Source organism: Schistocerca americana, chromosome 2 (genome assembly GCF_021461395.2).
Source record: "Schistocerca americana isolate TAMUIC-IGC-003095 chromosome 2, iqSchAmer2.1, whole genome shotgun sequence".
Taxonomy (NCBI): Eukaryota; Metazoa; Arthropoda; class Insecta; order Orthoptera; family Acrididae; genus Schistocerca; species Schistocerca americana.
This window is the reverse complement of record NC_060120.1, coordinates 729,571,071-729,595,109: the sequence shown is the minus strand read 5'-3', so window position 1 is coordinate 729,595,109 and position 24,039 is coordinate 729,571,071. Positions and strand designations below refer to the sequence as shown.

At 40.2% G+C, this 24,039-nt stretch overlaps 1 protein-coding gene and 1 pseudogene across 1 annotated transcript in view; both read right to left on the bottom strand.

The window, feature by feature from the left end:
• The window catches only part of LOC124594743 (general transcription factor 3C polypeptide 1), a 370,793-nt gene that overhangs the window by 228,368 nt on the left and 118,386 nt on the right, over nucleotides 1-24,039 (bottom strand). Inside the window, exons 8-11 of the mRNA XM_047133120.1 lie at nucleotides 22,282-22,498; nucleotides 1,928-2,683; nucleotides 423-579; nucleotides 164-341 (exon numbers count right to left, since the gene is read on the bottom strand). Coding sequence (XP_046989076.1) covers nucleotides 164-341; nucleotides 423-579; nucleotides 1,928-2,683; nucleotides 22,282-22,498 — 1,308 coding nt within the window. The remainder of the gene's footprint in view (nucleotides 1-163; nucleotides 342-422; nucleotides 580-1,927; nucleotides 2,684-22,281; nucleotides 22,499-24,039) is intronic.
• Nucleotides 11,996-12,113, bottom strand: LOC124596948 (annotated as a pseudogene).

The window sequence follows — 24,039 nt, the reverse complement described above, 5'->3', positions numbered from 1 at the left end:
AACACGTTCCTCATTCAAGACATAAATCCTCCTGCAATATTTATTTCTGACCATTGGTTTCTCATCACAGAACACTCAATTAAGCATCATCTACCACTTGCATAATTTTTACTCTTAAGATATGGGGTATACTGCTTGTAGTAAGCAAAGTTTCTTAACTTACCTACTGTAACACTTGGTTCACATACAAAATGCAAGACCTTCTCTTTGTCTCCACCTTTAAGAACAACTTTTATTACTTTTAGAAAGCCATCATTGCTTAATTTGGAGAGCAGCCGCATCAGTGATTTCTTATCAATTCTCACATTATAGCCTTCTCGGTCTTCTTCTTCACTGATCAGCTGTAATTTATCAAATTACAAATGTAGTATGTGTATCCTGATTAATTATTGTACAAGCATCTGATGGAGAAAACATTTTACCTTCATCAATTTTGTCAAATCTTCAATGACTTTCTGGGATTTAATACTTTCAATTATCAAATTAGCCCGTTTCAGCAGACGGTATGTTACACATGTAGTATCCTTCACTTGGTGAGCAAAATAACTCTTTAGATCTTCTAGATTTTCGTCAAATCCCCTATAAACACAGAAAAACAAAAATGCTGTCAGAGACGCAACAGCAAAAAACATTAACGTTCAAAATATAAAAGATCAGTATGGAATAGCAGAGACAAAAGGTGGACAAATTCATTCTTGACAAAACATGGACAGAAAGAATAGTGTCTCAGCACTTTTTTACGAGGGTTGACTGAAAAGTAATGCATCCACCTTCGTAACTCTTCAACAGTTGGCAGCATTGGTATGTGGCAGGTACTGGCTTATTTCGTAGCCTCCTCTCTACAGCTCAAGTTGGTAGGAAGCCTTAGCATTGAACGGTTGTGTTGTTACAGTGTAAAGTATGGAACCCTGCACAGACAGTCAGTCAATGCGATTTAAGCAACGTGCACTCATTGAATTCTTGACAGCAGAAGGTGTCATCCCAAAGGAGATTCATCAGAGAATGAAAGCAGTTTATGTTGATTGTGTTGATGTGAGTACTGTGCGTCACTGGGCAAGGAAGTTTAAAGATGTTTAGGCGGGACCATCTGACCTGCGTGACAAACAAAAAGTTGGATGTCTTGTGGAGTTGGACGTCCTGTGACAGAAACCGCAGAGTTTCACAAGCAAAATGTTGACATTGATTCAGGACGATCGTCGTATCACTCAGAGAGGAACTGCAATCACAATTGGCATTTCACAAGAATGTGTGGGGTCACATTATTGCTTTGCTTGGATATCGGAAGATCTGTGCATGAAAGGTATCCCGGATGTTGACTGCTGAAATGAAAGCACACAGACTTGAAATTTCCCAGGAACTCCTCTCACATTACGAGAATGAAGGTGAGGCCTTTCTTCATTCAAATGTGACAGGAGATGAAATGTGGGTAAACCATTATGACAGAACTGTGAGACTGTGGCTGTGGGAACAGAATGTCAACTTCTTCTGTGACGGCTTCAGAAACCTTGTTCATCATTGGCAGAAATGTATCCAACTGGCTGGTGATTATGTGGAAAAGTGAATATTGATAATTAAAGATCACATTCTAAGGATTATTTCTGCATTTGATTTATTAAAATATTTCCATCCAAACCCAATTAACGAAGGTGGAGGCTCAAATGGCTCTGAGCACTATGGGACTTAACATCTGTGGTCATCAGTCCCATAGAACTTAAGAACTACTTAAACCTAACTAACCTAAGGACATCACACACATCCATGCCCGAGGCAGCATTCAAACCTGCGACCGTAGCGGCCATGCAGTTCCAGACTGAAGCGCCTAGAACCACATGGCCATACCGGCCAACCGAAGGTGGAGGCATTACTTTTCATTCAACCCTCGTAAATTTAGTGTCATACTGATGAAGTATTTCCTTACTGTACATACCTTGGTAAATGTCTGACTGCAGTGGACTCTGTGATCTCAGTGACAATGCCATTGTCAGATACTGTTTTCCTGGTCACTACTGTATTATCTTCCTTACTCGGCGTTAGTTCTGAAGTCAGGAATGAGACTGAACTTTCAGATGGGAATGTTTGTCCTGTACACAGTGGACTTCCCGGTGCAGGACTTGAAGTGGAGGTATGTGGTAATGTACAACCTGAAATCAAATTCTGTGTTTCTTCTGTACAATCAAGCTTCTCAGAAGAAACAGTTCCTTCTTGAGAAGTTGGCAATGATGATAGCTGTAATTCTAAGGATGTGTTCTGTTCTGTACAGTTTACAGATGAATTGCTATTTACAGAATGGCATGAAATCTCCTGAGTTGTTTGTGGTGTGTCAGAAGATGCCATATCTGAACTTTCTTTTGAAAATGAAGATGGTGCCTGAACAGGAGATTCCAGAGATGAAGGTATTCCAAAATTAGGTACAGGCACTTCATTTTTTTTGGCAACTGAAATTTGTATGTTTCTATCAGTATCCTTTACGGGCTCCTGCTTAACACGGGATTTCTTTTGTCTCTTGGATTGAGGAGTAACTTCAAATGTTTTACACTTTCTCTTTCTCATACTCTCAAAGTTACGGACTGTTTCAGCATTTGACTTGTCTCCACCTTCACTTGTGAGTGCCAGCATTCTCTCTTTCTCTCTATTGAACTGCAAGTTCATTTCACACTGTCGCTCAAATATTTTTGCCATAAACCTATGAGAAAAAAGCATGTTATCAGGTAATATTAGAAAATAATTTAGATCTATCCTGGTTAATCACCAGTAAAACAACAATAAGTGAAGTATATTACATTTCTACTGTATACAGGCTGTTTACAAATTAGTTAAACAAAAGTAACCTTTAATTGTGAAAAAGATAAATAACTTACAGAAATGTTTGATATGACACTAAATGCAGTATACCTTCAAGTTTTATTTACAAATGTTCAATGTGACTACTTTTTGTAAGACTGCTGAACATGTTCAGTTGCTGTGTAACAGACTGCTGGCTGACCCTGACCTGGCGGCCTATGTGATACACAACCAGTTTCGGTGAAATGATTGTACCAATCAATGAAAGCTTGTCTTTGAGGTGGTAACTTGTGGTACTTAACCCTGAATTGCCTCTGAACTGTAGCAGCAGATTTGGATTCATGAAACCATAAATAACACTGCACACACTATGCATCTTTACATGACACCATGACGGCTGCTAGAATAACTCATTTGCACATGCCACCTACTGGAAACATCAGTAACTAATAGCTTTAAGTGGGAGTAAAACTTGAAGATATAATGCATTCAGTACAGTATCAAACATTTCTGTAACTTATTTACCCTTCCCATAGTTAAAGATTGCTTTTGCGTAGCTAATTTATAAACATTGTGTATAGTAACTAGCAAACCCAACAATGCTTCACAACTGCTGAATATTTATGAGAAACAGATGTGCATTCTAAATTGCTTCCTCTATTTTCTACCCACCTCCCCCCTTCACTGTCCAGCATTTCCTGCCCCTCCCCTCCCTCTCTCTCTGCATCACCTCTTCCCCCCTCTCTGTCCATTCTCTCCTCTTCCCCTCTCTGCATCCATTCCCTCCGCCCTCTCTGTCAATGTCCTCCCTCGCCTCTCTGTCCTCTTACCATTCCCTCTGCCCTTGTGCCTTGTTTCTTATTATTGCAAATGAAAGCTTTATGAAAACTGAACAGACTTAAAATGAATGGGTAAACTGAATGGGACCATTGATACAAAGGGCATGAGAGAGACCTCTCCCAGCTGCAAGATCTGTGAGGGCAATAGTTTCAATGTCAGTACTTCACACACATTTAATGGGTAGCATTACAAAATATTGGATGATTCTGATTCCATAGTAAAATTATAATCATAACCTGATAAGTTGTAAATACACGTTTCCTGAAAACTGACAGCAAAGAAAGAAACAAAATGACACTTTGCTGTGTATACAATTTTTGAATGAAATTAAATGTAAGGAGAAAGAATATATACATGAGAAACTATTTGTCTAAAGGTTTACACATGTCTTCCTATCTAGCTGAAACTGACTGCAGGAAAGATAACGAAACTTCATATTTTCACAGTACAGCATTTTCTTTCTAACAGTCAGTTTTAACAGAAAATGTGTACACTGTCATCTAACAAAATATATAGGCTATGTCCGCTTGAATATTTACTAGTGTATTACATAAAAATTTGAAGTAAACCTGTCCACAACTTTGAATTTTTGCTAACAATGTTTCCCATTTCTGTGTTAAATATATATTTATATGTTAAGTTCATTAAAAAATATAAAGCCTATGTCCATCCAAATATTTTTTAGAGTCTCATGTAAAAATTTGATGTAAACCAGTCAAGCACTTTTTGACACTTTTGGTAGCAACGTTTTTCCTGTATATATTTCCTATACATTTCTACATTATATTTATTAAAATATGCTGCCTATGTCCATCTGAATGTTCATCAGAGTATCGTGTAAAAATTTAAAGTAAATTTTTGAGATTTTTGGTAACAATTACAGATGATTTGTCTTTATATAAATAGTACAGATATAGATTATCACTATTAGTCCAATGATATCTGTCAGTCGTTTGGCAGTACTGACAGGCCACAATACTGAGTTAATTACAATGAACCAATGTACATTTAAAAACAATTTAGCTTGGGGTTGCAGGGGTCAGTCTCAGACTATAAATTGAAAAGTCCAAGATTCAATCTCCACTTGATCTGCATACATCTTTCTGCCGGGAAATATAATTAACAATACATTCATTATGGCCTCATATATGTAGAATGATCAGATTATACTATAGATGAGATTTTACACTGAACTAAAAAACCCCAACAGCTCACTGTGTGACTCAGGTCAGAGAAAGGAAAGGGTATACCACATTCAAAATGACTACACCTAGCGCCGCAGTGTAGATTTCGAACAAACCTTTGGGCAAAGAACAGCTTTACTTTTAGCAAAAAAGAAAATTTCCTATTCAGACTGGTTCCCACTTCATGAAATCAGTGACAATACTTACGATACGAGGCCTCTGGTTTGGAGCCGAGAGGAGGGTCTCAACCAAAGGCTTTGTCGACTCTGTGATGGTCTCCGCTGCACACTTCTAGACCTGCATTAAAGTATGGGGATTTGTAGGATTCCTCTTGATATGTTAAGGGTTCACTACACAAAGAAAACAGCCACTCCAGTACCACAGTAGTTGTGGAGTGCACATGAGGGTTTTTTAGCCTAGGCAGTAGTCCAAGGTTCTCTGATGAACACTCGCCAGGCAATATGTAGCAAGGAAAGTCAAATGGCATTCAGAATAAAAACACATTTACTGCCATAATATTATCAGTGAACTGTTGAAGTATTCGTAATAAAGTTCCCAAATTATTCTTGGGACCGAGACCTGGCTGAAACCAAAAGTGGAAAGCTATGAGATATTTAGCAAGTTGTGGAACGTTTATTGGAAAGGCGGATTAGAGGCCATAGGAGTGGGAGTTTTCACTGCAATTGACAAAAATAGTTTCTCTAGCAAGGTCGAAGTAGAGTGTGACATTGAAGTTATTTGGCTGCTTATAACAGTGAAACCAAGTTAACTGTTGGATATTTTTACCGGCCACCCAATTCATACAGTCATGCAAAATACTTTTGAACATGTTTTCTGAAAATTGTCTTGAGCAGGTAACTCAGCAGCCCACACGCTATGGAAATATCTTTGAGCTTGCAGCAACAAACAAGCCAGACATTATCGACAATGTCAGTATAGAAATGGGGATTAGCAATCATGATGTCATTGTAGCAACTATGACTACAAAAGTTAATAAATCAGTCAAGGAGACTACGAGAATTTTTCTGCTAGATAGAGTAGACTAGCAGTTATTAGCATCTCACTTAGATAGTTCACTGGCATCACTTAGTTCCAGTAAGATAGATGTAGAGGAATTAGGGCAGAGTTTAAGCAGACTGTAAATCGTGGTCTGAGGAGTTATGTGCCAAGTACGTGGATAAAGGGTGGAAAAGAACCACCATGGTTTAACAACAAAATTTACTGAAAAAGCAGAGACTGTTGTACTCTCAGTTCAAAAGGGAACGCACAAATGATGAAAAGTGAAGTTTAGTAGAGATTCTTGTGCCTGTGGAAACACCTACACGCAATGCATACAACACTGTCATGCCTTGACAAAAGATCTGGCAGAGAATCCCGGGAAATTCTGGTCTTATGTAAAATCACTAAGTGGATCTAAGGCTTCCACTCAGTACCTTGTGGACCAGTCTGGTGTGGCTGTTGCAGACAGCAAAACAAAAGCCGAAGCTTTAAGTTTCATGTTTAAGAAATTGCTCACACAGGAAAATCGTACAAACGTATTGTCATCTGACCATCAGACAGACCCCATATGGACAACACAGTAAATAAGCATCAATGGCATAGAGAAACAACTGAAAGATTTGAAGGTAAATAAGTCACCAGGTCTGGGTGGAATCCCAGTTTGATTTTACAAAGAATACTTACAGCATTGGCCCCCTTACCTAGCTTGCATTTATCGTGGATCTCTCACCCAGCACAAAGTCACAAGTGAATGGAAAAAGTGCATGTGACTACAGTATATACGAAGTGTAAAAAAAATGGACCTGCAAAATTACAGATCAATATCCTTAACTTGCTGCAGAATCCTTGAACCTATTCTCAGTTTGAATATAATAAACTTTCTCTAGACTGAGAAGCTTATGTCCACAAAACAGCATGGTTTTAGAAAGCATTGCTTGTGCGAAACACAGCTTGCCCTTCTCCCACATGATATATATTGTGAACTATGGATGAAGGGCAACAGGCAGATTGCATATTTCTGGAAAGCATTTGACATAGTGCCCCATTGCAGGCTGTTACCATATGTACAAGCATATTAAATAAGTTCATAAAGTTCACAGCTATATAAATAACAGAACCCAGTATGTTGTCCTTGGCGGTGAGTGTTCATCAGAGACAAGTGCATTGTCAGGAGTGCCCCAGGGAAGTGTGATAGGACGACTGTTGTTCTCTACGTACATAAATGATTTGGCAGACAGGGTGGGCAGAAATCTGCGATTGTTTGCTGATGATGACATGGTGTATGGTAAGGCATCGAAGTTGAGAGATGATGATGTTTGGTTTGTGGATTGCTCAACTGCGTGGTCATCAGTGCCTGTACAAAGTCCAAATGTTTTACACAGTCCAATTTTTACACAGTACAATCTAACCACTGTCACAAATGATGATGATGAAATGATGAGGACAACATAAACACCTAGACCCCGGGCAGAGAAAATCTCCAACCCGGACGGGAATCAATCCCAGGACCCCGTGATACAGAGGCAGCAATGCTAGCCACTAGACCACGAACTGCAGACATCGAAGTTGAATGACTGTAGTAAGATACAAGATGACTGACACAATATTTCCAGTTGGTATGATGAACTGCAGCTAGCCCTGAATGTGAAAAAATGTAAGTTAATATGGATGAGTAGGGTAAAGATCGGATATAGTATTATTAGAGCCCTGCTTGACACCATCAAGTCATTTAAATATCTGGGTGTAATGTTGCAAAGCAATAGGAGATGGAACAAGCATGTGAGAACTGTTGTAGGGAAGGTGAATGGTCAACTTTGCTTTACTGGGAGAATTTTAGGAAAGAGTGTTCACTTGTAAAGGAAGCCATATGCAGGATACTGGTGTGACCTATTCTTGAGTTCTGCTCGAGTATTTGGGAACTGTATCAGGTTGTATTGAAGGAAGACATTGAAGCAATTCCAAGGCGAGCTGCTAGATTTGTTACTGATAGGTTTGAACAACATGTAAGTGTTACGGATATGCTTCAGGAACTCAAATGGGAATCCCTGGAGGGAAACACTATTGAGAAAATTTAGAGAAGCTGCATTTGAAGCTGAGTGTTGAACTATTCTACTGCTGCCAACATACACTGGGTGTAAGGACCACATAAGATAAGATACGAAAATTTGGGGCTCATATGGAGGCATATAGACAGTCATTTTCCCCTTGCTCCATTTGTGCTTGGGACAGGAAAGGAAATGACTAGTAGTGGTGCAGGGTACTCTCCGTCACGTGTCATACGGTGGCTTGCGGAGTATCTATGTAGATGTACTTGTAGATGGATGCCACCAATTAACTGACAAGCAACATTAAGTAACTTCTATATTTTTGCCTCTTTTTTATGTTGTAGGCTGAGTAGTAAGATGAAATAATATTTCTTTTTCATAGTCACAAATGCATCTTACGGCTTACTCAACAAATAATTCCCATTTGGTTTAGTACATTTTATTTGCATTGTATTCAAATATTTGAAGTATGTTTACACACATACATTCATGCTTGAAATATGAAGTAATACACCAGTAGAGAGAAGCAGCTACTACAAATCCTTCAATACACTGCACTAATTACTAATAGTATCTGTGACAAGAGAAAAATATCTGCCTTACAAACCATTAAAATAGGACAACTACAGTAGATATAACAAATATATACATTTTAAAAAACTATTTTATTTTCATAGCTTAAAATTTTCTTTGTATGTCCTTTGTCAGTAGAAATGGAAATAATGAACAATGAAACACTATGACAGAGCAAAGGAAAAGTCACTCCAAAACCTGAGGCACTGGACACTCATAATGCATGTACAGTAACTGTTTGTAACAACTGAGTAAAGGCCACTATTCATAGTAATCAGCAGTAACATATTACAACTAAATACAAAAAAAATCGCAGGTTGCAGAAGGAGAAGCCTCTTTCCTGCACTCGTGTACATGTAAGGCTTTTTAACAAGCACCAGTACTGTCGGATTGAACAAGAGCAACACTCTGGAGTGGGGCAGGGAAAGTGGAGGAATAGTAGGGTATGGGCTGGGGGAAAGAAGAGCCCCCTCTGGCAGAGCATGCACGGACTAGAAGGTAGCAGGACAAGTTGGCCAACAGATGCAGTGTTGGGAGGCTGTGGGGCAGGGAGGTGGGAAAGGAGGGGGAGGGTGGTGGAGGACAGGAGCAAAGAGGACAAAAACTGATGGGTGTCTTGACATCGAGTGGTGCACAATGAGGCTGAGGAGACGTGAAATAGGAGGAGATAATAGGACAGGGGGATTGGAAACTGTTGGGTGGAGGCAGTGGGGACAGCAGGTTATTGAAGGTTGAAGCCAGGATAATTTCACGAGTGGAGAGTGTGTTGTAAGAGTAACTCCCATCTGTGCAATCCAGAAAAGCTGGTGATGCTGGGAAGGATCTAGATGGATCTGGTTGTAAATCAGCCATTAAAATCAAGCATGTTATGCTCAGCTGCATGTTGTGCCACATGGTGGTTCACTTTGCTCTTGGCCACAGTTTGGCGGTGGCCATTTATCCTGGTGGACAGCTGGTTGGTAGTCATACCAATATAAAAAGCTGTGCAATGATTGCAGCAGAGCTGGTATGTAGCATGGCTGCTTTCACAGGTGACCCCATTCTGACACAGCACATAAGCTTGTGACAGGACTGGAGTAGGAAGTGCTGGGTGAGTCAACTGAGTTGGTCTCACACCTGGGCCTTTCACAGGGATGACACCTGAGGAGAGGAGCTGGGACTGGGAGTTGTGTAGGCATGGACTAGGATTCTGTGTAGGTTTGGTGGAAGATAAGAACACCACTTTGGGATGGGTGGGAAGGATCTTTGATATGGCATGATGATAGATAATCAAAGCCCTGACAAAGGACGTAGTTCAGTTGTTCCAGTCCAGGGTGGTACTACATGATGAGAGAGGCAATCCTTTGTAGCTGGTTCATGTGTGTCGTGGGACAATTGAGAGTGCGAGGCAATATGGTATGGGAAATCTGTTTGCAGACTAGGTCTGCGGGGGATAGCGCTTGTCTGCGAAGTCCTTGTGCGACCACCAGCACACTGGGCAAGGGAGTTCTTTTCACTGCAGATACACTGTCACTGGGTGGCAACACTGTATGGGAGGGATTTGAGATTTTTTGATGTGGATGGAATGGTAGCTATCAAAATGCAGGTACTGTTGGTGGTTGGTGGATTTAATGTGGACAGAGGTGTGGATAGAAATATCAGAGAAGAGGAGGAGGTCAATGTCCAGGAAGATGGAACACAGAATTGAGGATGACAAGGTGAAGCGAGTTGGGGAGAAGGTGTTGAGGTTATGAAGGAATAAGGACAGGGTGTCTTGGCCCTCAGTCTGGATCAAGAAGATATTATCATCCCAGAACCACCTTTGCTCCCTTTGCAAGATACTGCTACTATGCAATCCCTACTATAGACATCACATCTCTCAAATTGAATCCTTTGCTCTCCAGCAACTTCAAGAGCATTCCAGCCACCAGTGCCATAACGTATACAACCTGCAGACATCCTATACGCACCTTGGGGCACCACTATCTAACTCCTAGCTTATTCAGTGTGCCTCCTTGTTACCCACTCATAGCACTCGGACAATGCCTGCCTAACCTTTTCAACTTGCCACACCCCCAAAGCATGCTACCAAAACTCCACTAAATCCAGAGCTGAAACAATTCTGGAACACTGTTGTTAACTTTTCCACCAAATTCCTCGTACCCATAGAAGTTTCAGTCCTATCCAAAGGCTCCACCATCACCCTACACCCAAATTTAACCATGCTGGACTTTTCAAAGACCTACTCTCTTTATCCCAATCCTTGCCATGGAAACACTTCTCAGCCACTAATCTCTCTAATCAAGGCCAACCTAGTCCCAGCAATGAACCCTGCCTCTCGTAGTTCATACAACCTTCCAAACATGAAGAAGTTATGAATTGAACTCAGGACACTGGCACAGAGACTGGTGGCAGAAACTTTATGGTACTACCTGTCTCCCCTTGCCAGCTACTTACTGGCAGTGAAAATTTCATTCACCCCCGAGATTCGAACCAGTTTACCTCTGGTTCGAATGCCACTGCACAGGCATGCGTAAGCAGTCTCACCCATGGAGGTGGGTGCCTCACAAGCCATAATAGTGCAAAGGACCTAGATGTGAGGGCTGTCCACCCCCCCCCCCCCCCACTCTACGCTCTACGTACTCCAATTCTGTCATAGGCATCTCCTACCTCATCAAAGGCTGGGCCACCTGTGAAAGCAGATGTGAGATGTAGCAGCTTAGTTGCTGCCACTGTGCCACTTTCTACATGGACATAACAACTAGGAAGTTGTCTGTCCACACGAATGGCCACCACCAAATGGTGGCCAACACGCAGCTGGACAACCCAATTCCTCAATATGCCACCCAATATGATGTGTTTCACTTTGATGGCCACTTTACAGATTGTGGCATCTGGATACTTCCTACCAACTCCAGATTTTCTGAATTGCACAGATGTAAACTCTCCCTACAACATGTCCTTTGTTTTCAGAGCTCCCCTGGCCTAAATATTTGCTACACCCTTCCTCACATCTACCTATCCCCTTCTTTACTCTGCTGCCAGTCCTACAAATGTTGTTTCCCTGCCAACAAATCTACAAGTGCTTTCCCCTTCTCTACTTCTCAGCTCTTCAGTTCCCCCTCCTCCTCCTCACACCCCACCCCAGCACAGTCTCCAAACATTGCACCTAACAGCCTTATCCTGACCTCACCAAGTCCCTGCATGCTCTCCCAGGCAGCACTAGCTGCTTCTCTCACCCATACCTTGCTATCCCTCTACCTCCTGGCTCACGCCTCCTCCCTATCCCCGTCATCCTCGTCTATACGGCGAGTAGCAATCTGTCCTTTCCACATTGTTGTCATAAAAAAAAAAAAAAATAAATAAATAAATAAATAAATAAACCACTCGTCCTGAACAGGACAGGAAGGCCCAACAGTACCAACTGGCTGCTGTATCATCCTCAGCCCATGGGTATCACTGGATGTGGATATGGAGGGGCATATGGTCATCACACCACTCTCCCTGCCATATGTCAGTTTCTGAAACCGGAGCCGATACCTCTCAATCAAGCAGCTCCTCAGTTTGTCTCACAAGGACTTAGTGCACCCCACTTGCCAACAGTGCTCGGCAGACTGGATGGTCACCCATCCAAGTGCTTGCCCAGCCCGACAGTGCTTAACTTCAGTGATCTGATGGGAACCGGTGTTACCAATGCGGCAAGGCCGTTGGCTTGTTGTCATTTCATGTATTTTAATTTTTCAGTTCCTCTTTTTCCTCATTTTGTCATTTTCTGCCTTTTTTTTTCAATTTGAACATTGTTGAGATTCCTTCTCAAGTGTGAATTATCAGTGTTGTTGGATGTCAGCTGTTTGTTGTCATTTTTTTTATACTTTCCCACAACTGGCTTCTCTCTTGATCTTGGATTTACCTTGGTTAATCACAGCCATTGCATCAAAAGCTGATTGAAGATGGCTGATAATTGTAGAGAAGCAACAGAAATAAATCGGCTGTATGCAAAACCTGTTATTCATTTACACTAGACTCAGGTGTAAATAAATTCTGAAGCATGTTATGACAGAAGTAAACAATTGAAAGCAAATAACAGATCCGGATTATGATTATACACTGATAATAATAAAAAGAGCTCCACCCATAAGGACATGTCAGATAGTGATCACTGTTGGCAGGCAGGTAGATAGTACCACACGTACAGACAGATTACATTTTCAACTTTGAAGGACCAATATTTTTTGCACTACACGGTCACAAAATGTACATGCTAGTATGGCAGTGGGCCCCTCATGATTGTAAATAAAAGCGGCCAGGCATCACAGCATCATGTTGAGCAGGCCTCAGATGTAGTCCTGTGATACCCCACCCCTGCCACTTGCAACTGAGTGTGCAGTTCCTGCAGGTGGAAGTGGAGCACTGGCAACATTTTCCATACCATGTCACATTCTCGATCAGGGAGAGATTGGGTGACACAGCTGATGATAGCACAGAAAACATAGCTGCAAGGCTTGTTTAGGAGGTGGCAGTGGTATAAGGACAGGCACCGTCCTGTTGAAATAGGGCATGGGCCTTGGCATTTATGAACAGCAGGGCCACCGGTTACAAGACCACCTCCACGTGCTTTGCAGCTGTCATGGGACTCCTTGGGGACACCAATGGTAATGGGCACCATAGGAGATCAATCACCACACCATCACCTCTGGCTCGTGGGGTAGGTGATGGGAGACCACAAATCACTCTTTGTGCCACTCTCCACTGCATCTACAAACATGGACCTGGTAGTCATTGACTCCAAGTCAGAAGTGGGACTCATCATTGAAAATGACCTACTGCCAGTCTGCAGTGCCCCATGTCCATCGTTGTCGACCTCGATGAGTTGGGCACAATGCTGCAGGCATGTGAGCGGTGGTCATAGTGTCGGTTGGCATGTGGTGATCCCTGTGACTTGCAAAGGCCTGCCAATGGTACTTGCACTCATGTGATGTAACATAGAAAGCAGATCAGTTCACTGAATGGCCCCTATCTTTGCCCTTTGATGTGTTTGTGTGTGGAGGCCGATCTGATGGTCCTCCATCCTTGTGGTGTGTGTCAAACATACAGATCCTAAATGTGATGCTTACAGGCCTTCCTGCATCTATTGCTCCCAACAATTGGCAATGGGGGTGTCCGTATGACCAGTGTGGCACACACTATGATGATAGCACAAGTAGCCTCCCACAGCCACACAAAGCAGCCCCTCTCAAACTCACTTAGCTGGGCTACCCACTGTTGAATGTGTCGCCTGGTCATATAGTACTTTCAGATGGTGCTCTAGTGTCACTACCCACTGTCATGCTGACCATCGTGGCCGTCTAAAGCCTTCTTATATCAACTGATAGGCACAATGTCATGGCCTTACCCATGCTCCCCAAGTGTGCAGCCAGTTGTGCAAAAGTTTGCACTTAGCTGACTGGGTCTTTCTTTGTGACAATGAGTGTACATTCACATCATACAATAGTTACTCTGTTACACTAGCCATCCAAAAGATGGATGGATGGAAAGGGCGATATGGGGCTCTTGCTGCTGCCCCCCCCCCCCCCCAACCCCTCCTCCACCACCCGCCCGGCCCACCCATGGTCCCTTCCCCTTTCCCCCTTCCCCCACACCCTGTACTCTTAGTTTACTGCTTTCATTCCTAACTTAGAAATCATTTTGTTGGATACTGTGGTGCCCCGAGAATTTTGACGCAAATTCTAGAGACCCTCCGCTTTCTACCATCTCGAACACCCTATATTTTACGCATGAGTGTGAAAAATGGGAGTGTGTCTACCTTGCGCCAATTTTCTGTGTGTGCAGGGCGGACGTGTGTCAAGAGAATGCCACAAGGTGGACGGTTGATCGATGTGGGCAAGTGGTTGCTGCACTCACTACAGGACTTACATGCCCAGCACTAGGAGCAAGCGCGCCTTACATCGTGATGGTGCTACGTCAGTCATTATTGTGAATAGTTGAATTATGTAAAAGAATAAAAAGACACTTTTGACTTACTTACTTACTTACTTACTTACTTACTGACTCTCTAGAGTTGCGGAGGGTGGAGTTGCGAGAACCTTGAGAGATTTATGGAACTGTATTTATTGTAAAAGTAATTAATAGTTTCTGATGGACCATGAATCATTTATGAGAAAACTGTTATGTGCTGTTCTGTTTGTGGAAGTGAAATATAGTAGGGTTGATTTAAAAGTATCCTGGGTGCACACAAACATTTTAAGAGTAGAGAAAATTCCTCCAAATAGAATCCTATCTTCGGAGAAGAAGTTGGGCAGATTGTCGCAGCCAACTATCCTGAGAAGAAGATTGACAAAGCACCTCCAAGTAAGTCCAATGATGAAGGGGACATGAAATGTCTTCCACACCAGCACCACACTGCTTCCTCTAGTTGCAGGAAACCGCCAGAATATGGCGACCGACGTGATCAGGACTCGAAAAGGAGGAATTTTTGAAGTAAATTGAGATAAGAAGATATTGAAAGTTGCCATAGCAACCAGTAGTAACAAGACTGAGAAACCGTTCCGAGCAATTGTGTGGTGTCTAATAAACCAAAGGAAGAAAATTGCGAATGCAACACAATATAAAACAGCAAAAAGTAATGATGTCAAGAGAATAGTTCAGTGGGGAAGTAAGCAATCGTCACACATACGTCGACCCACCTGACACCAATGCAGTATCCTGCCAACGAAACCGAAATCAGCCGCCACCGCTGACTGCAACTGCTGTTCACCGTTGCTGACTTCGCATCCGCTCGCCAATGCCGACACTGCAACCAACGTTCTTCGCTGCCGGTGCCCATGCTGTTAACTGGTGCCGATTCTACACCTGGTCACCGACGCAGCCTAGACCTCTATGATGTGTGAGCGAAAACTAATAACTGTTTGGTAAAGTTGAAAGAACTGCAGGACAATAAACTATGGGTGTATTTATTGTACACAATATTGTATTTTAGGTTAGATGATCACTAAGTCGAAGAAAAATAGAGAGGTGGATAATATTCAGGAAGTTGGGGAAACTTCAGAGCCAGCCATGGCAATGACTGTAACAAAGGAAATGCCAGGCTGGACTGAGGTAGCAAATTTAATTAAAGCACTAAGCCTTAAATTAGATAACCACAGACAAGAACAAAGAGCAGATTCAGCTTCTTTAAGACAAGAACTATATGCACAAAATGCTTCATTGAGAGAACTGAGTACAACTTCAAGTGAAAAAATAGATGGCCGGGATGCAGCTTCAACTGCTCAAATTATCTCTTTGAGAAATGAAATAAGTACAACTTCAAGTGAAAAACTGGGAGCACAGGGTGAAGCTTTAAATTCTAAGTTTGATGTATTAAATGATAAAATGGAAAATTTACAAGTAGATTTACAGAATGAATTAAGTAATTCTTTAACTGTCCAAATGAATCAAATGTTTACGGATTTTAGCCAAAAGCAGGATGATCAATTTTAGAAGTTGACCCAGAAATTAGAATTTGATATTGAAGATAAGTGTACCAATAGGGAGTCTGAATTTAATGAAAAATTAGGGTCACTTCAGAGTGTGTGTAATGCAGTGAAACAAAGACTACATACCTTAAACGATAGCGTAGAAAGACAGAATAAGCTGATCCCTATCGCCCAATCGCAAATTGCAGGTGTCAACACTTGAATCGATGATGTGGAGAGAAATTTTAAAGAAAAGCTAGCAACCTCAGACAACATAGATACAAGCGATCTGTAGGAACAGGTAGAGGAAATAATCAACCAAAAAGTTGCCAAGAAGGTAAACCCAGACAACGTTCCATCACATTTAGCTTCAGAACTTAATGATACTAAGAGAGGCATGGACGATTTGTGGAAAGAGTTTAAATTTATACAGGATAAGAAAGAGAAAAGGGTGGCTTCTCCGAATGTAGTGTTGACTAGGGAGGTGGTGACATATTTACAATGGGGAGCACATTCTGGACTTTCCAGACAATTTCCCAAATTTAAACCATATGGAGACGTACACTCAACTCATTTCTTGAAACGATTTAATCAAGTCTTGCCGAAGAATTGGGAAGACGCAAGAAAAGATAGAATTTGCTGTAGGTTACCTTCTAGGAGAGCCCTCAGAGTGGGGCACAGTGAATATAGAGAATTTCTCATCTTGGGCAGACTTTCAGAAAAGGTTTAAGGAGAAGTATTGGTCAACAAGTGCCCAAGAAAAGTTAATATCTGATTTGTGGGACCCAAAGTATTATAACAATACAGGGGGTACGATGAGAAAATATTTGGACTGGAATTTAACAAGGGCAAAATATTTAGATGAACCCATAGAGGGAGAGGGATTGGTAAGAATTTTGATAAGGCGATTACCCACTTATGCTAGGAAAGACATATTATGTAGCGGGTGGAAGACAGTAGACGAATTATTATCTTTTGTAGATGAACTTGATGCAATAAATAAAGACTGAAATGAGAACATGCATCAAAATGAGAATCAGAACTACAGAAGGAATAATAATAATAATAATAATAATAATAATAGCAATTTTAAAAGACTTGAAACTAATTTGGCTAGAGTAAGTACACTGGTATAGTTGGAATAGTGGTAATGATAATTATCAAAAAAGACATCCACTTTCGAATATAGGCCCAGTAACTACACAAGAATTTGTACCTAGTAATGATAGAGATCAAAATGGAAATGTAATACCTCGATTCGGTAACCAGCCAGTAATGAGGAAAACGTTGTGCTCTCTGGATCCAGGGCCAGGGCCCAGGTTGTGGAAATACATTAGAAGGCCTACCTCATAATAAATATGCTTACTTTACACATAAAGTACCAACAAAAGAATGATTACTACTTGAGGAACCTGGCGTAGTTACAATTAATCTACAACCGATTATAGTTGGAAAAGCAGAAGATTTTGAAGTCAATATATTTATTGATTCTGGTAGTGAAGTGTCACTTATTTCTAGTGGATTCTTTAATATATTAAGAACTAAACATAACTTACCACTATTACCAGTAACAGGAGTATACATAGTAGGTATTATGGGAACAAAGAGCAGACATGAGACTCAGGTAAACTGCAACATTGGGAATGTCCCATTTTGTCAGTCACTTTTAGTGGTGGATAACAATAGGGAGGTATTATTTGACCTAGATCGGCTGTCAGAATGTAGCATCATATTGAATTTTGAAGAGAGTTGTCTTTATTTTGGATTAAGTGAGGATAAATATTGTGTTAAGTTTATAACAGACAGTTATATTGATAAACCAGCGTTTACGATTGACAGTGACAGCGCAATTGTCACCAGAGATGGAAAACGCAGGTCATGCATCACATCGAGCTGACATAAAAAATAAAGTGAATGAATCCCCAATATTAACCAATGACCAAAAATGAGATTTAACCATTAGAATATGAAATGGTATTTTCTGATAGTCCTGGTAGTATTAGTGACTATGTATGTAAATTTAAGATCAAAGATGATACTCAATTTTTCTGTAAGCCATAGCCGATACCAGTAAGCTTAAGGGTAGCGGTTAAGGAGGAGATCAGTAAAATGATAGGCAATAAAATAATAGAACGCAGTACGAGTGTTGTAAATAATCCTTTGGTAGTAATGAAAAAGGCTACAGGAGGTGTGCAGCTAGTACTGGACGCGTGCACCCTAAATAAACATATAGAAACTGAAAGAGATGAACCTATTAACATCGATGAGTTACTATCTAAATTTGAGAAAGCACAGTATTTTAGCTCGATGGACCTGACTGCTGGGTATTGGCAAATCCTGTTACATCCACATTCAAGGAAATATACAGCATTTCTGGGTATTGGCAGATCCTGTTACATCCACATTCAAGGAAATATACAGCATTTCTATTTGATGGGAAATCCTATTATTTTAATGTATTACCATTTGAACTAAATATCTCGGTATCAGTATTCATACATGCTTTAGACAAAGCATTAAGAAGAGCATTATTAAAGGATTTAATCATATATGTAGATGATATACTGATAATATCACCCACCTGGGACATGCATTGCCTGACCTTGAGGAAAACCCTAAAAAGATTTAAGGAAAGAGGTATTACAATAAAATTGTCTAAATCACACTTTGCAAGGCAAGAGCTAAAATTTTTGGGACACATCATAGGTGTACAAGGAATTAAGCCTGATCCAGAACGTATAGAGGCTATGAAGGAGTGTCCACCACCTAGAAACATAAGACAATTGAAGGGATTTCTTGGAATGGAGGGTATTACAGATGCTATATACAAAGTCAAGAGTAAAACGACCCTCGACTTTTGCGCTTTTTATGGAAGGGAAAACTACGGAGTTGGGACCAAGAGGTACATAATGCATTTGAAAGTGTAAAGCGGGCACTATCAGAACCACTGATGCTGCACCATCCAGTGATGGGTCAACCATTTTAGATTTCAACTGATGTATCAGACTATGGTATAGTCGCAGAACTTTTCCAAGGCGCATGAGGTTTACAAAGTACAGACCATAGGTCAATAGCTTTTGCTAGCCAGAGTCTCAACAAACATGAATTGAATTATACAGCCACAGAAAAACGAATTATTGGCTATAGTATGGAGTATACAAAAATTCCAAACACTGATATGGAGGTCCAAATTATATCTCTATACAGATCACCAGGCTCTGTCATTTTTAATGAATAGTCGATTACTAATAGTATATTGATGCAGCGGATGTTGTTTCTTCAAGAATATGACATTAAAATCCAGTATATAAAGGGTTCTGAGAATACTGTACCCGATGCTCTGTCTCGGCTACCAGTAGGCATAAAAGAACTAAAATTTACAAAAGGACCTAGCGTAATATTTGTGATTAATTTTTTAATGTTGTAATATCCACTTAACAAGGTGCAAGAATTGGTTCAGAAAACAACAAATAACATCCAACATGATCCTTATTTTACAGATACATTCGCTATGTGTGTTAGGAAGTCACTGCCTCCTAATCAAGATGGATAGTGGAAGATTATAGGACATAATTTGTTCTGGAGAGACAATAAGACAACCCAACATTGGCATTTATGCATACCGAATTTAGTAGAAGACGAATTAGTGTGGTGCATTCATAAGGGGTATGGACATTTCGGTATGAAGAAATGTATTTCACACATGAATAAGTTCTATTATTTTAAAAAGCTAGGACATAGAATAGCATCGGTCATCAAAACTTGTCAGAAGATAAAAGAGGATAACACTCATGTTAAATATAAAATGTATCCAATTATTCCTAAAGCGTTACATGATCTAACAGCTGCAGATTTCTTTGGACCAATTCCAAAAGGAAAGGGAGGGCTGGCTTACATTTTTGTCCTCACAGAATGTTGGTCTAAGTATGTTAAGTTGTACCCTATTAAGAAAGCAAACACACCAATGGTAATACACTGTCTACAACAAGTGGTTCCTTTCCGACAATGGACCATAGATGACTGGTAACGAATTTAAAGAATTTCTAGCTTGGGAAAATATTCGTCAAATATTAATCTCCAACTATAATCCATCTTCTAACCCATGGGAAGGGGTTATGAAAGAAATTGGGAAATTATGCCGCACATGCTGCTATAAAGAATACATGTCATGGGCAACAAAAATTAGAGACTTTGAGCTTATTTTAAATGAATTACCACATTTATCAACTGGACTAACACCTTTGGAAGTAATCGGTAAACCCTTTCTAGGTGAACCTCTTATTAAATGCTTTACTTGGCCAGAACAACCTACTACTGATTACCAACTGAATCAAACGATAGTTGCTAAGAACTTAGCTAAGAGAGCACAACAATGAGTAAGTAAACATAACGAGAGGGCTATCGAACCCAGCTTTTAGTGAAGGGAAAAAAGGGCATATAGGCAGACCAAAGAGAGGTTGACCTATACTGTGTGAGCAGGGACACCAAGGAGGGGATTGACCAGTACCGTAGAATGTAGGAGAAAGGTTACCCATAGATTCAACCCATAAGTAAGGGATAAGTACTGTTCCTAAGGGACAAAGGGCAGCATAGTGATAGAAATCACGTATTTGGTAGGAATTATTCTGGTAAGTTTGAATTCGTAATGCCTCTAGCATTATTAAGATTTATGGATGTTGGAAAGACCAAGCTCATAAATTTTCTCCAGAGTTCCTCCAGACAACAGAAAGCTGTATAGGATAGTACTAGTCCGTATGAACAAAGGAAGGAGTAGCATGAGGATTAAGGGTAAAGGATAAAATGTTTAAGGGTCCATTACACCTGTAATTTACGAGTGGAACTGAAAGAGAGTGCTTATCCTGTGAAGTTCAAGAATTTATGAAAAATACATATATATATCTAGAATTATGGAGTAACTGAATGTCTCAGAGAGGTGGATTGTTATTAAGTATGATGTCAATGTACATATTGAATATGTATAAAATATCAAGTGTTCGAGCTAAGGGGAGGGATAAGTAGTGCCTCGAGAATTTCGACGCAAATTCTAGAGACCCTCCGCTTTCCACCATCTCGAACACCCAATATTTTATGTATGAGCGTGAGAAACGTGAGTGTGTCTACCTCACACCGGTTTTCTGTGTGCACAGGGTGGATGTATGTCAACAGAATGCCACAAGGTGGACGGTTGATCAATGCGGGCAAGTGGTTGTTGCGCTCACTACAGAACTTACATGCCCAGCACTAGGAGCAAGCACGCCTTACATCGTGATGGTGCTACATCAGTCATTATTGTGAACAGTTGAATTATGTAAAAGAAAAGAAAAGAAACTTTTGACTTACTTACTTACTGACTCTCTAGAGTTGAAGAGGGTGGAGTTGTGAGAACCTTGATAGATTTATGGAACTGTATTTATTGTAAAAGTAATTAATAGTTTCTGATGGACCACGAATCATTGGACTTACAAAATATGATTCATTTATGAGAAAACTGTTATGTGCTGTTCTGTTTGTGGAAGTGAAATATAGTAGGGTTGATTTAAAAGTATCCTGAGTGCACGCAATCATTTTAAGAGTAGAGAAGATTCCTCCAAACAGCATCATATCTTCGGAGACGAAGTTGGGCAGATTGTCGCAGCCGACTATCCCGAGAAGAAGATTGGCAAAGCACCTCCAAGTAAGTCCAATGATGAAGGGGACATGTGAGTCTTGCACATCAGCACCACATTGCTTCCTCTAGTCACCGAAAACTGCCAGAATACATGTACCATTTTGATAACACATGAAGTTACACTGCACAATTAATCTACTGATAAGAAATATTGAGTGAATAACCATCAATTTGCTGGGATACAGTAAGTTTTTTGTATCATCTGCAAAATTCAATTTTTATGACATGACATGTCTTCAAACTGATCAGTACAAATACACAAAAAAAATGGCACTTTTATAATCTGATTCCCCCCCCCTCTGTTGCCTCTCCCAAACATACATTTCCGTGGATACCCTTGACTGTTACTATTCTTAAATCCCGAGTTCTTGCAGCACATTACATTAATGAAACGAATCAAAACAAGACAAAATGAGACACCAGTACATGTAAACAGAAGCTGTGGATGCAGTTTCTTTCTTGCATAGTAGGACACTACAGAACAAACACTACAGGTGAGCAGAGAATATCTCGAGCTCACCTTTACAACTGATTTTTTTTTTTTTTAATTCAATACTATGAGTGTCTCATCCCATTCCTCTCTTTTATAAATAATCATGTTTAACACAAAATTAAATACAGATAATGATATGGAGATTGTTATAAAATACAAATCTGTATCATTTTAAGCACTGTAACATATAATTAATACCAATTCACATCTGCTTTAAAGTCTCAAATGACATCAACTTTTCATATTAATAAAAAAGCAGTTACATTACCTGGATACTCTCTGTCTCCCTATGTCATTCATAAATGTTACTATCAAACCCGTCCGTAATAGGTTTCTACATACTGTTCTAGACTGTAGTTTTGACATGCCCATTATTGCAGCAAGCTCTAGCTGACTAACACCTTGTGGACCAGCTGCTTCAACTGCATAGTAAGCTTGGCTGAGTAATGGCCGGTCTAGCACTTGATCAACATTCCCTGGTGATACTGTGTAAATACAGAGAACAAAAATTTTCATGACAACAATCTTATGTATAGCTTGTGTTTAAAAAAAAAAAAAAGGCAATAAATTGGAGATGCTGTACCACATTAGGTTCAGCATAGATATGTAAAACTGTCAATGCAAAGTACAAATTATGCAGCAAGTAACCGCCATTTCAACACTGAACTGATGGTCTTATAGCACCTTATATAGATCTTTTTGGTTTCATTACCAATCTCTTTTCCCATTATACAAAACACATATTCCACTGAGTGAATCTGAACTTTGTAAGAAAATGTTTAGAAGTTGTCAAGGGCTACTTGCTAAATGTCTGACTATTTTCATACAACGTACCACTAGCCCCTAGTGGCCTGTTGCAAAATAACTTGTTCATTTTGTTGTCACAATCACCTATGCGACTTGTGAGTGAGCAGTGCACAGCACGAGCCACCTAACAGGATATAAACTCCATAAAAATTGAGCCTCTCTTACCATCGCATCAATGTTTACAAAAACAATGAAGCTGATGAAAGACTCACTCCAATGTGGAGACTACATAGTTTAATGAATAGTCAGTTTGGCTCAGGGGGTCATCAGGAAACCATTTTATTAACCTTTGAGTGGGCACATCTATGTATAAAGAGCACCAATCACAAAAAACATTGCCTGTACCATTCCACTGCTGTTTTACAATGTTGAACCCATATCTATTCCTTTATTACTGATTCAGCTAAAACAGTTACACAACCACATGAGCTGCTGCAACATAAAATAAAAGGTGAGCATGGTGAGAAACACCTTTACGACCCATCCAAGAAAATGGCCCAGATTTTGAGTTAGCGGAACAATCCCACACTGAGGCAGTTATCTACAAGATAATTAGTAGTCAAATAAGTGGTTGGCAAGGATCTGATGCAACTGTGCAGTTTAATGTTTCAAGTAGGTAATTAGTGTGGGGTAACACTTGTACGCTGCAACAGAGTGATATAATGGAATTTTATTTTATCACTGTTTAATTGAGCAGTGATGTAGCACATATAATGTGAATCTATTTTATTGTTGTTTAGTTAAACTAAGATCAAACTGTGATTTTGCTCATACATGTTTACCTTGGCAACATAAAATTGCTGTTCTTTACACGTGTACAAAGTGCGTAGTGCATGCTTCCGTTATGAAAAACAGTATGTCTCCTTGAGGTTTAAAGTAGCATTTTAACTGATCGTATATTTATACAGGCTGTTCCAAAAATACTTTTACAATCTTATGGGACAGGTTGCTCACACCAAAACAAGGAACAGATTATCTAAACATACAGCTGTAAATCTTTCATTTTTGAGTTGTCAATAAAAGTTTACATTCAATGGCTTTCCAGCCTACAACTTCACTTATTTATGCTCCCATCTGACTCATTGTATCCTGGATGGCATTGTGCTGCCAGGGCAGCTTGTTTACCTTCTTCTTTCACCTGCCTTCAATGTGCTCATAGTGTGCATTTACTACAGACAGTGAGTTAACTGACAGTGTTCCATTCAAATATGGCAGGATA